Genomic DNA, 14,746 nt, shown 5'->3' with positions numbered 1-14,746 from the left:
AATCTCCAGCGAGCCCGTCTGGGAATTTGGCAGATTGGAGGAACTTTGTAAACTGTTGTCTCTGCTCAAGGGTTAACGAGTACGCTGCTGGCGGTTTGTACCATCCATTCCTTTGTTGTCTCAAGTGTAGAGAAGTTCATATTTTCAAGTCCATCAAGTCAAATCTCGATTTCTCCGTATCATAGTTCTTCTTTTCCAAGTTGAGCATCGTCCCGAGAAGATTCTCGCACACGTTCTTCTCTATATGCATGACATCCATGTTGTGCTTCAACTCCAACTCTGACCAGTAAGACAACTCATAGAAGATGCTTTTTTTGGTCCAATTCAATTTGCACTCAGCACGTTTTTGTTTACCGGTATGTTTACCAGTTGTCGTGCAAGAAACACTAGCCAACTGATCGAGTATGTCTTGCGTAGTCAACTTGATAGGTTTACAGCGTTTATCATGGCGATCTACATAGTGATCAATTCTTTTCCTCAATCGGTGAGGCGTAGGCAAGGATTGACGATGGTCATAGTAGACGATCCTGTTTCTGACTTTCATAGATGACGTCTCGAGGTTGCATGTGGGGTACGCAAGATACCCTTGGCCACTCCATCACGACAAATACGATCGACCAGAAAGTCGTTTATCGTCCATAGAAGCGCGGCACGCAACCGAAACATTTCATCGTTTGCCCCATCTCGCACTTGGAACCCAGTATTCCACAATTCTTTCACCTCTTCAATAACTGGTTGTAAGAACACGTCCATGTCTTTACCATGTGAGCTCGGCCCAGGTATCAAAAGCGTTACCATCAGGTACACATTTTTCCTGCACAACCAAGGCGGCAAGTTATACGCAGTTAGTACCACATGCCACATATTGTACGTTAAACTCATTTCCCCAAACAGGTTGAACCCATCAGAAGCTAGTCTCAGTCGTACGTTGCGAGGCTCTGCAACAAAATCTGGATATCTCTAGTCTAGATTCTTCCACGTCAAACCATCTGCAGGATGTCGCAAAATGCCTTCTTCCTTGATGCGATCTCATTCGTGCCTGCATCTCAAGCGACGTGTGTCGAGAAGCGTACAATCGCTTCAATCAATCTTTCAAGTCAAAGTATCGCAATATCTTTTGTGATATATTCTTCCCGGTGGGCTTCCATCAACTCTCATTGCAAATTGGCCACAGTTCAGCTTTCTCGAGATCATTTCGAAATAACACACAATCGTTGATGCACGCGTCGATCATCTTGTTTCCCATACCGAAATGCTTCAGCTTCGCCTTGGCCTCATAGTGTTTTTCCGGAATTCGGTTACCAATTGGATGAGACTTCCTCAAGAGCTGCAACAATTCTGTAAACAACTTATTCGTCCAATGGTTCGTGACTTTGATGTGCATCAACGAAACCAGGAACGACAAAGAAGAAAACTCTTTGCATCCAGGGTACAACTCCGCTTCCAACTCAGCAAATAAGTCTTCCACTTGCTCCTCTGGACGCACTTCGCTCGGAGTCGGATCCACAAGTCGTCGAAGTCCTCGTGATCCATTATATCATGGAGAGTATCGTACAATCCACCGACTCCTCTCTTCTTAATTTCACTAGCATCTTTTACTTAGGTAAGCACATGACGTTCGCCGTGATGATACAATTCGGTGTATCCCGGGGTAAACCCCTTGTTCAAAAGGTGATTGTTTACGACCCCGATGTCCTGCCATCTCACGTTATTGCAAGACTTACAATGACTATGATATTGACCATTTTCGTTCGGAGGTCTGCTTGCAAGGGGGATAAACTCGTTAACCCCTTGTTTTATACTGCAAACTCAACCGATTGTTCTTGATAATCCAATCTCTACTTGGATTTGACATTCCGCTGAATGAGAGGGGAAATTGAGAGATAAAAACGAATCGTTAGAATTCATTTTGTAAGAGTGAATTGTTAGGAAATTGAGAGGTAAAAATGAATCGTTAGGATCCGTTTCGTAAGGAATTTGAGATGAAAAAATGAATCGTTAATATTTGAAAGAGTCGAGAGCAAATTTGTAAGAGTGAAAGAGAAATTGTGAAAGACATGTATTAATTTTGAAACGAAATTGTTAGAATTCGTTATAACATACAAATTCACTACTGATTTCATTAACGAGTTAACCAATTTCGACAAATTAGTTAATATTGTTAAAATATATTATCGAAAGAGTTAATTTTTTGACAAATACGTTTTATTCTACCAAAAATTCGACAAAATTTCCCCTATAATATTGACTAACCAAAATCTGCAATTTAAAAAAAAACACATATATAACCAATCAGGACTATCCTATTAATATATTAAATACTAAACCGAGCCTCCGTGTCTCGGTTGCAATAAATTTTCAATAAGTTTAAATTAAATTTAACATGTTACTAATTCATTTTAAAATGTATTCATATATATTATTAATTAATCTAAATAAACATATTAGTAATTAATTAATTAACCAAATTTTCAACAAATTGCAATCAAATTAATCAAAACATGTTACAATTACTTTAAATTACACTAAACATGTTACTAATTAATTTAATATGTTACTTTTAACTTAATTAATCTAATCTAACATGTTACATATTTATAATCAAACCAAACATATAGGTTACTTTTAATTTAATTTAAGTAATCTAACAAGTTACTATTTAATTTTATAACATATTACATATTAACTAATTTAAAAATGTTACTAATTACAAATAACAACTCACCTTCACCGAGGCGACGACGAGAGGAGGAGGAGATGCGAGGCACGACGAGACGAAGAGGGGCTGCGAGGCAGTGAGCTACGACGCGGAGTGAACACGGAGCTACGACGCGGGGCTGCGAGTGACCGGGCTGCAGGGAAAGAGTGAGAGAGTGAGTGAAAGAGTGAGAAAGAGTGAGACTTACCGTGACGGGCGAGGTCGGGGATGGGCTGGACTCGCTTCGGGAGGCTGCGACCGGGGTTGGGCCGAGGAGGGCAGGGTCGAGGACGGCGAGGGGGCTAGGACGTCCGTCGGGGGCTGGGCCGAGGGGAACTGGGCGGAGTGTGGCATTGCGAGGGGGCAGTGATGTCGGGGGAGGGGTGGGCGGCGGCGCTGGTTGGAGAGATAGAGTGAGATTGAGAGATAAGGTGAGACAGAGAGAGAGAGAGAGAGAGATCGTTCACGGCGTACCGGAATCAGCCGAGGAGGGCTCGCCGGAGGAGAACGACGTGCTTCACGGCGGAGGGCTGGGCAGGGGGCTGGAGCTCGCCGAAGAGGGTTTGCCGGAGAAGGACAGTGTGGTTCACGGCGTCGGGCGGTTGGGAGCGGGGCTGGGCCAAGGTCGAGCTTGCCGGAGAAGGAGTTGCAGAGAGAGACACGGAGTTGCAGATAGATAGAGAGGGAGTTGCAGAGCTTAGAAAGAGAGGTGGAGAAATCGGGCGAGGAAGAAGAGAACTCGGGTATTTATAATACCATAAGATTATTTGATGCGACATGTCGCACCAGGCATCGCACCGAATATGAAATTACACAGCGAATAAATTTTGGGGGGATTATTTAGACCGTTTTAAATTTTGAAACCTTTAGGTGCGAAAGTTGTCGCACCGAAAGGTATTAGGTGCGACCGAACGACAGTGTCGCACCGAATACCACTTAACTTCAGCGAAATATTTAGTTATCTGGATGGGTATCCGGTGCGACATGTCGCACCTGATATATTCTTAGGTACGACATGTCGTACCTAATACCCATCCGGATCAGAAAATTGAATTTGAAGTAGTGATCATCGAGAAGACGACCATCGACAGTTGCATGATCTCCACCACGTGACTTCTGTTAGATAATTCTTCGAAATTGAAGACGTCGACGCTTGAATCACGCATAGGAACACTTTCCTTATAGTATTTCGAGTACCCCAAAGTGTCTTAAGGTTTCTGTACAAGAATACCGCAGGATACGACAAGTCTAATTCGGACTGCACCAAGACAGAGTGAAAATCCGAAAATAAGCAAGAACTGTGTTTTTGGATAAGTGTTTCGGGAAGAGAGAAAGTTGGTTCGAAAACCTGTATTGATTACTGAATCCGAAGTCGGATTATATAAGCAATCGTACCCGTTCGCGAAGAGATTCGATGAACAGACGCACTGTTTCGGTTGAACTACGGATATAGTCGCAAACGACACGACCGTTGGCCAAACGATCGTTCGTTTCAAAGCGACGTGACTGTTAGTTCGAACGGTAACCAAAAATAACTACTAAATGATGAGGCGCGACCGTTGGCGAGAATCGCCGTGAGAAGCTCACGGACCGTGCCGTTTCGCCTTGAGGTCGAGCTCGCCTGGAGGTCGAGCTCACCTGGGGTTCGAGCTCGCCTGGAGGTCGAGCTCGCCTGGGGTTCGAGCTCGCCTTGAGGTCGAGCTGGAATGACTGCGTCACTTCGTCCAGTCGACCTCGCTCAGTCGAGCTGACATATCTACTTCAGTCGACCTCGCCCAGTCGAGCTGTAATGACTTCGTCATTTCGTCCAGTCGACCTCGTCACTTTCTCATTCACCTTAGTATTTGTTCCATGTAGGACTCTTTCCCACACACAAACTCACTTTCTCAATCAACAGCACACTATTTTGTCTTTTAATGAACAAATTAAATTGAGCTAATTAAAACACCTATTTAATGTTACTCAATTTCCAACAGCCACTTCCTGTGCCGACTCAAGCGTGGGTCAATCTTAGCATGGACTTTGTGCTTGGCCTTCCCCGAACGCAACGCGGCCATGATTCCATTTTCGTCGTCGTCGACCGGTTCTCAAAAATGGCACACTTCATTCCGTGTCGGAAAACCACGGATGCAGTCAATGTCGCCTCGCTGTTTTTCCGCGAGATTTAGCGTCTCCACGGGCTACCGACTTCTATCGTTTCAGATCGCGATACTCGCTTCTTGAGCCACTTTTGGCGTTCTTTGTGGCGTTTGGTCGATACACGCCTCGATTTTAGTACCGCCTATCATCCTCAAACCGACAGTCAAACCGAGGTCGTTAATCGCTCGCTCAGCAACCTTCTTCGCTGCCTTGTCGGAGAGGCCATCAAGACGTGGGATTTGAAGCTCAGCCAAGCCGAATTTGCGCACAATCATGCCAAAAACCGGAGCACTGGTCTCAGCCCTTTTGGAATTGTTTATGGCATCGTTCCTCGTGGCCCGCTCGATCTCACACCGGTTCCGGATCACACTCGCCTACATGGAGAAGCCGCAGACTTTATCGAGCAGCTCCAAGCGGTTCATCGCACCACTTCGTCCCGCCTGGAAGAAGCCAATGCTCGCTACAAGGAGGCAGCCGACAAACACGGCGTTTAGTCGAATTTAACGTCGGCGACTTTGTGTGGGCTGTCCTTACAAAGGAACGTATTCCGGCACACGAATATAACAAGCTCAAGGCGAAAACAATTGGACCCGTCGAGATTATTGAGAAGATTAATCCCAATGCGTACCGCCTCAAGCTACCATCCCACATTCGCACCGCTGACGTTTTTAACGTCAAACACCTCATTCCTTACACCGGCGAAAATTTGGACGATGACGTGGTGCAAAATTCGGGGACGAATTTTTTTTTACCCGAGGGAGAATGATGCAACGCTTATTGAGCATTAATATTGCATTAGTTGTGGCTTTATTTCCTTTTCAGTTTTTATTTATTTATTGTAATGGTTTTATTTCCTTTTCAGTTTTCATTTACTGTCATTAATTTATTTACGTTATTATGTGATGTTTCCTTTCCTGATTGTAGACTATAAATATTAGCACACTTATTTGTAATCAGCAGTATCTTTAAAAAAACAATTATAAGAAAATTGATCATTCTTGGTCTTTAGCGTTTCCTCTCCTTCTTATATACGTTAACCTACGTCAAAGTGGTTATTTACCTAAACTATTTAACAATATCAAACTGTAAATATGGGTATTTACCCAATGGATCCTTTCAAAATTGGTATATATAGATGTATTATATATCAGAAATGCTTTTCAGCCCGAGCACGAATTCGCACGACTCCCCATCAAAGCATTAAACACAAAAAAGAAATTGCCACGTGTCAATGAATGTGTGTGGATCGTTCGGGCTCGTGACCCGTGATAAATAGCATCGCTCATTATATATACACCAACAGTGCGATCTAAAATTAGTGGTATACCCTGGACAATGTGCGGATTACCGATAACATTAGAGATGTGACGTGGCTGCAATAAGTGGTATTTTAATTCTTTCTTTCAAAAGTAGCATAAGTTTCACAAAAAGTTCTAGATCTACTTTCGTATCTTGGTTCTCCACCACCACCCTCACTCTAACGCGCTTTTCAATGTTCTCCGACCAAGGGGTAGATGAAGTTTCCGTCATCTTACCTAGATTACCACTTCTGAAACACTTAACGTCACTCCGTCGGATTCCGCCTCCCCCATACCGAGACTTCGACCCCTCTTTTTGGATTGTCACTCCCTAGGATCCGATCACACCTTAAACGCCTCCATCTCCAACCCTCTCAACGGTGTCAACACGGTCATCATCTTCCTTCACTTCCCCTAGCTTTGTGGTCAATATGTTCTACCGCAACCCCTCCTGTTTTTCGTCGTGATTGTTGTTTATTGTTGTGGATTTTTTTAGAGAATAAGTTAGTTTTAGGAGTAGAAATAATTTTTTTATTTTTTAGGATTGTGTGTTTAACCCAAGGATTCAAATACCGCTTCCGATCAAATATCGGTGGTCTAGTTTTACTGAGATATCAGTTACCAATGGAAATATCGACGAAGATTTTATAGATATTTCAAATACCAATATTGACGTACCGATAAAAAAATACGGACATCCTATAAAATAATATATATATTTCAATAAATCCTAACATATATTAATTCTGTTTTATTTTTCAAATGATTTTAATGTTTATATTGGGTTCCTACAATTCCTATGTTTTTTGTTTTGTTTATGAAAATGAGATTTAATCTGAAAATATTAGGCATAATGACATGTGTACTATAAATGCTCTTTGTCAACAATAACTCAAAAATAAAAATAAAAATTAAAAGAGGTATGCGCTCTCTCTCTCTTTCTTTATTAGTAGTCAAATTTAGCAATGATTTATATTTTTTTATTAAAATGAAGATTCATAAAAATTGAATGAAATTTTACCGAATTTCGACTATTAGACTCAAGAATTTTGTAAAAAAAACTTTGGATGATATTTAGACAGACGTGATATCTTGAAAACTATAAGATATATGACAGATATCATACCGAGACTCTTCAAAAACTTATATATTGACTAGAATTAGCTAGATATCGCCTATATTTAAAACCTTGTTTCAACCATTTATGTTAAGGTTTGGGGTGATTTAGTTTATCTTTAACATCTAGTTTGTTTAAACTTTGATGATTTGTCCACTATAATATGGTAGTTTTTGTGTTACGAAAAGGACTTATTCATCTTTTGGGTTCTTAGTTCGAGCTTTTTAGTTAATTTTTAAGGTGTAAAAGCTCGAACGTTTTTCTCAACGGTTTGTGGTACTCGAGCAATTTTGTTCATATATTGACCTTTGGAATTTTTTTGAAATAGCTAATGAGTTGCTCAAATTTTAACGTAGTCTACATTTCATTCGCTGAAAGTTATCACAACGTGCTTTCTACAATTGAGTTTTATACTCATTATCTATCTAAAGCCTAGGAGCTGCTTTTATCAACCAAAACAAAAAAACAGTAGCATAAACAGTAGCAGAAGCAAATGCGGAATGAAATGTCTTGTAATAAGTAATACTTCGCATCAATAGAACATTCATTGTCATTTTAACTATATAATAAATAAATAAAAAAGAACATTCATTGCTACAAATTTCAGTCATATGTACAGAAAATCAAATCTGACATCACTGCCTGAAAAAAAAAAAAAAAAAAAAAAAAAAAAAAAAAAAAAAAAAAAAACTGAACAACATGCGAACTTATTCCGACTTCGGCTTAAAACTTGAGCAACTTTCACCAACCACTTTGAACGACTACCATTTTCAAAATTCAATCATCCTTTGAAGTTAAACAGGCTAACAAACAGAAAAACTCTCTCTTCGTCCGGGGAAACGGAACATAGTCATACTACGCCTTCAACGTTCCGACTTCTTGTGGGCTCTTATATGGTAACTAATAATATACCGTTCGATCAACACAATGATGTCCTCACTGAAAATTTTAAATATTTCAGAGCACCAACTAATCAATCACAAGCTGCTGAGAAATAACCCAGAAAAAATAAAATTAATAAAAACTAGGGACAATAAATTAATTATATATAGTAACACTGTCAAAATTCATTGTCATGCTCTCGAACTGATTGTTCCAATAAAAGGCGCAACGGGGACAAATTACTAAATAACCCATTTAAATAATTCAGACAATGTGGTTGTGGGACGGGGCATAATCGTGCCTCTGCTTTGCCTCCGGTGGAGTCCCAGCGGCTTTTCTCTTACGCCCGGCATTGGATTTCGGGGACTGATAAGCGACATCGTCGAGCATGGAAAGCTCTCCTTCTTCCACGTTGTTCAAGTCCGGCTTTTTCTGATGGTGGTTCCGGTCCCGCTTGCTCTTCTCGCTCCCGGCGCTGCCCAATTCGATCCCTTCTTCCAATTCCCTCTCGATGAGATCATCGTCGTCCATCACGTCCGTTTTCCGAGCCACGTCACCGATGGACTTCCTCCGCTTCTCCAGCGCCGCCTTGACCTTGTCCCGGTCGATCTTCTTTATCGCTTCCTGGGGCGACCGCCCGAGCGTGCCTTGTTTACCCTCGAGATTCCGCACATGGTGTTCTTTTACCTCGTTTTTCCCGATACTGTTGTGTTGATGTTCGTCTCCTTGATCATCCACTCTCTCCTTCTCGTGGTGAGGCAATTCCTCGGGATGGTTGTCTCTGAACTCCCCGTCCGCCTTGTGGTCCAGCCCGTTCTTCGCTTCAGTGTTTCCGTGGTCGCTGCTCCGACTCTCGGTCGCTCTCGGAGGCCCGCCATGGTTGTCGGCGTGAGACATCTCAGACGCTGGGCGAGACGATGAAGGCTTTGAAGTCCCGGGTCTCGTGCTTCCGGCCCCGGAATGACTGTTGGTCGTTACGTGCTCTTCGTTGCTCGTCGTCGCTTTGGGAGGGGCGCGATGAGTGATGCCACTTGCAGCGCTACCTTCCAGGTCGCTCGAAGGTGGTACTCGGTTTTGTTCGTACAGTTCCAACATTTGATTGCTTACTTCTGCAAGGAAGTAACAAACCATACATACATGTCAAACCACTGAAACATTTTACACACTTTTAAACAGAGAATGTCACCAGGATTCTATATTTCCTTGTCCTGGATAAGCCAATGATTAGCGATGGATTTAATTTCATTACACCTACCACTCACGGACTTGAAACATGAAAGTTACGTGGATTGAAAGAGTGGAAACTGTCTGTCAAGTACCGAATAGAAAGGCATTGTATTGTGTTCATTCATTGTATAATAATCGGTGCAAAAAGTCATGGCCAGGAAAAAAAAAAACAAAAAACAAAAAATACCTTCTAACTGACGCGGTGTGACATCAAACTCCTGCCACCAAACCTTCTCGCCATCAGACGGGAGCTTTACTTTGAGAAACTTGGCGGCAAGAAAAATTGCACCGGCAGCAATGTGGTGGGGCTTAAATTGTAAGCAAAGTGATGTCCGAAGTCTGCAAACCGGATTCTTTTTAAGAGAGAATATCCATCGGTTGGGATGTAAATGAAACTAGAATACACCGTTACCCATCGTTGACGAAATTCCATGCAACTTGAGCAAGTGCATTCTGAGCTACTTTAAACTTCTTTATTGCCTCCACGAGGGGTTTGTATGGATGCTGCACATTTAGGTCGAAACCAAGAGTTGCCAGAACAACTCTCTCTCCAACCAAAATTAGTTCTTTCTGCTGTTCGTATACTTCCTGTATGAAATGTACACAAGTATTAAATATACAACTGGGAAATAAAAGAACTTTCAAATATCAATAATACAGAAACAAAATCAAACAAACGAAAAATAGACTCAAGACAAGTAATAAAATCTAGACAAGAATACAAACAATAATAAACCATGAACTGACGTTGCAGTACATGGGTGAAACACATAATATTGCTTGGTTAAATGATATAAGGTATTGTTAGTATAAATGAGGGTAACTGAAAATCCAGCTTAGTTTGGTGGTAAGCACTTACACCCACACCAAATATGTTGCGAGTAATAACCATGAAAAACACATTATAAACTGTAAGAGAAACAGGGTTCTAGCATACCATAGTCGATGTCAAACTTATTATACTAAAATGTAGTTAACAATTCATAAGTATACAACATTGAGCTAAATAGTATTCCAGGAGCAACTTAACCCATATTCAAGGTTACACTGTTCCATATAGAGCAGATTATATATAATAAAAAAAAAGTTTAGGCTGGTTGTGTCCTAGTCTGATACCAAAACCCAAACTTAAAAATTCCACAATCATCAATTTCAGTCAATCATATTGAATTTCGGGTCCACATTAGCTACCCCTAACATACTACCACAGCAAAGCTTCAAATTCCAATTTATACGTTATTTATCAGTACGACAGAGAAGTATAGATCTGCATGGCTATGTCACCTAGCAGGTACTTAGTTACACATATTGATGGATGGCCTGATAATCCATTTCTCAATAACTAGGATGATACACACACCCATTATTACCTGCCTTACAATCTATACCACGTAAACCTAGTATTTTCCAATTGGCTTACAAAAGACCTAGGATTGTTAAAAAAAAAAACCTAAATCATGAAGGTACAGATTTTAAAACGCCTATTAAGTGCAAAAACACAGCATGGTTTCACTGTTAATGTCAGAAGAACCGACATCTAAAGCATATTAGCCTAAATATATGGCCTGCATGAACAAAACATAATCCCTGTTCTTAAATTATCCAACTTTACAGTGGGAATCATACTCTGCTAAAATTTAACAGTGCCAATACCAGCTAAAGAATTAATCGTGAGTTCCATTTGTCAGTCAATAAAGCCTAGGCCTAAGTCAACTAACATTAAAGTACCGTAAATGCACTGACTCAAACACTTGAAATTTCCCATATTGCCCAGTAACTATCATATGCCTACATTGTTCCATATGATTGTGAACTATATGCCTACACAGCTACAGGCCTACATGGTTAATTCCATAATTGCAAATGATGCAACGAGGAGTAACCATCAATGACCCAGAACATGGATAAATGAACCTTCTAAAAGCCATCCTAGACAACCAGCACTCATTTGTACTTGACAAATTCATAGTCAACTATTTGAGACAGAGAGAAGGGAATAACCTCCAGGCGAAACATGTAAAACCAAGGAGAATAGAACTACTTTTACCAAGTTACAAGATTGATCAACTCATTAACTATGACAAGAACTACAGAAATAAAATATACCTTTTGCTTTATCTTCTGTACTGCTGTGGGGTCTTTTTTATGAATAATTTCATACGACACTATAATCACGTCTTTTAGAGGGCGGGGAGTTTCTTCAACCTTCCCAGCCAGAAACATACAAACTGTTGCCATGGTCTGTGAAAGATTTTACTTGGAGACTTAGTACCAAAAGGAGTAAATATCCACATGTGAAACTTAAATCTAGTTTGATAATAATCTTTAAAAAAAAAAAAAAAAAAAAAAAAAAAAAAAAAAAAGATCTCAAATTGATACTTTCTTACATATGTTCCTTGCTTTTCCACTCGGTTTTTTAAAGAATCAATAACACTTCAGTAACAACCAATAAAAGGAGAAGAAAGTATCACATTTATCTCTTAATAATTACCAAGTACCACTATAATTCGAATCAAAGTAGATCAACATCTTCCGTACTACCTACTACTTCATTACATTAAGAAGCATTCAAGTTCATAGCAAGCTTACCCTCCTATCATTCTTTGAATGAGATTGACGAAGGAAAAATCGATGACAGAAAATTATGGCCGTTGCGATTGTTACTTGAGGTCTGCATTATAGATACTTAAGACCGTCACATCATTGTGTTAAATCGATGACTAAAGAGAAGACCTCATAAAATTGAGTAGAAAAAGCACACATTACTGTTTCCAAATCAATATGCTTCAAATTAAATTTAGCTGCATGAGAGTAATAAAAAAAAGGTTCCAGGCTTTATATTTTCATGGAAATCAGGTGTTTTAATGCTCAGAAACAAACCCAACATGATATGAAGCAATCCATAAAAAAATATAATAAAAAAAGAGACCCAAAAGGCATACGTGATTTTAAAAACAGGACATATTAGAGCAAGAGACTTACACTTTCAGTCGCATTCCTAAATCTTGGAGAAACGTACAGTAGGACTTTCGTAGATAAGCCTCTTTTTTCAAGTCCACTCCATCGTTTCTGGATGGAGAATTATCTTCAATTTCCTTCCGGGAGAAATACCAACGACCTCCATCCTCTAAAATTTCCTGCGACTGTTTGTGAGAACCACTTTCGAATGTTCCATCACCAGACACAAAAGTGGCCATGTGTGGGTCCTTTAACTCAACCGAGACCAAACAAACATACAAAACTCTGATTCTCGGCTTTAGAAACGATGTGACTAGCCTCCTGTACACAAGCAATTCGGATAACTATAAACGAATAGTATTAACTGGCAGATGAAAAGGATAACTTCTCAAAATTTTAGCAGTTCCTATCTTAAATAGATAAAGAGCAAAACCTTCTAGTACTAAAACCTTGAACCCTCGAATGCAACAATTTAAAATCCAGAAGAAGAAAAAAATAACCTAACCTGGAGGTACCAACAGCTAATTAGGGACATAACCAATACTTGGCATTTGAAGGGGAAAAAAAGGGGGTTTTCTAGGAATAATACTCCGAAAATTCAAAACCAAGACAAAACTTTGCCGAGAAAAGCCGTCTCTCTAATTCACATCCACGCTCAAAGCTCGCAGCGGCGTTAAATAAGGAAAAGAGATAAACAAAGTGCAAACCCCGCAAAAATTCAAATCTCGAAAGGAAACCAAGCCAAAGGAAGGAAGCAAGCCCTAGAAATTGAAAAATTCAACACTTGAGAATATACTCACCAGTAATCAGAGCTCAAACGCTGAGAAGCAAAATTATTAAGTAGCTGAATGAAACCCTAACTGCGAACTCGATTCACAAACTCTTCTTCTTTGCTGTTCTGATTGCGATAAGCAAAATCTGAAATGAAGTTTGAACGGAGATTTCCTAAGATATACTCGACAGGGATGTAATTAGGGTTTTAGAGAGAGAAACGAGACGGTGGCGAGAGAAACCGACTCAGGCGACCGAACACGAAGAGAGACAGAGAGAGAGAGAGAGAGAGAGAGAGAGAGCGAAAAGAAAATCTCGAGTAAAAAAAATCGGGGGTTTTTGTTTTCGGATGTGAATTTTTTTCAAATGACCCTCAAAGAGTTGTTTTTACGCTTTTAGCAAGAAATGTATACAAGTTATCACCATTACCCCTAGATATTTTGGAATTATGCCACAAATAAATTATATTAAATTTAATGTTTTTGTTTTATTGCTCTAATATTAATTTAAACGGTATAGACAAGTTTTATCCCCGCAGCTGCGGAGTGCCATTGGTAAATATAAACAGATTATGTAAATTATTCATGATTTTCTATGGTATGTATAATATTATAAACATTATTAAAAAAAATTAACAAAACCAAAAATAATATAGATGCATTGAGTTGCCTTTTAAATCAACGAACATATAATTGGTAAAATATAATCCCAAAAAACAAAAAATGTTTGAGGCATAGATAATCGTAATTAGTATAAAATTCCTCGGCCTAAAACGATGCCTTTCTACTAATCAATATAAGCACATAATATGCAACTTGCTCTATATATGGGTATATAAATTCATACGAATATGCTGAGAAGTCTTGGAACTTCAAGAGAAGACTATTATAGAGATATACTCTACGCACACGTAATTAATATTTTGTTTAAGGTATTTTTTTAATAAAGCTGGTATATTGTGTAATTTTAATAATTGAAAGGATAAAATTATCAATTCACATTAAGTTCAATAGTGAAATGTGTCTACGTGAACAATAAATCTTTGAATAAATCTAATTTTTGTCCCCTGGATTCGTACCTTTGTTACGTTTCACCTCTGGACTCGGAAATATTACAGAACTCAATTCAGAACTTAGACACGTGTTACAACTAGCCACTTCCGTCAGTATTTGGACGTTAAGTGATCACGTGTTTATCACGTGTATAGTTCTGAAATGATATAAGCGTATTTTTTGCATATAATGAATACTTGTAATGTTTAAAAATTATCAGATATAATAATTATTAGAATAATTATTAAATATTACAATTGTTTCAAAAATATAAATATTTTTTTTAAAAAATGAAAGAACAAATCCCACGTACACAAATCTAGGGTTTGTTCTATCATCACGAAAATGGTGAAACCTTCGACATCCAAATCTCCGGCGACATCGAACCCTAGCAGCACTGGATGAGGTTTTAGAATGAAGTCTCCGGTGCAGAAAAAGAAAAAAATTGTGCCAGCGAAGTCTCCGACGGCGTACTCGAAGAAAAAATCCCAAGCTCGGAGAAAAAAACCCAAGTCTCTGACGAAAAGAAGAGCTTGTCGAGAGACAAATTCCTCAGAGAGCGCGTCGGTCAATAATAGACCAGTATATGGTAAGAAACCCTTTT

At 39.5% G+C, this 14,746-nt stretch overlaps 1 protein-coding gene across 1 annotated transcript; it reads right to left on the bottom strand.

The window, feature by feature from the left end:
* Nucleotides 1-8,247: 8,247 nt before the first annotated feature.
* Nucleotides 8,248-13,387, bottom strand: LOC149393883 (cyclin-T1-3-like). Its single transcript, XM_089617130.1, has 7 exons — nt 13,120-13,387; nt 12,344-12,640; nt 11,951-12,032; nt 11,468-11,602; nt 9,774-9,949; nt 9,549-9,700; nt 8,248-9,243 (listed from the first exon to the last, which is right to left on the bottom strand). Exons 2-7 carry the CDS (start codon nt 12,556-12,558, stop codon nt 8,399-8,401), a joined length of 1,605 nt encoding a protein of 534 aa, XP_089473256.1. The 5' UTR covers nt 12,559-12,640; nt 13,120-13,387; the 3' UTR covers nt 8,248-8,398.
* Nucleotides 13,388-14,746: the final 1,359 nt, after the last annotated feature.

This window comes from Urtica dioica, chromosome 6, assembly GCF_054948205.1.
Source record: "Urtica dioica subsp. dioica isolate 48M chromosome 6, U.dioica_male_clone48M_v1_H2, whole genome shotgun sequence".
In the NCBI taxonomy this organism is placed as follows: Eukaryota; Viridiplantae; Streptophyta; class Magnoliopsida; order Rosales; family Urticaceae; genus Urtica; species Urtica dioica.
This window is presented reverse-complemented; position numbering and strand designations above follow the sequence as displayed.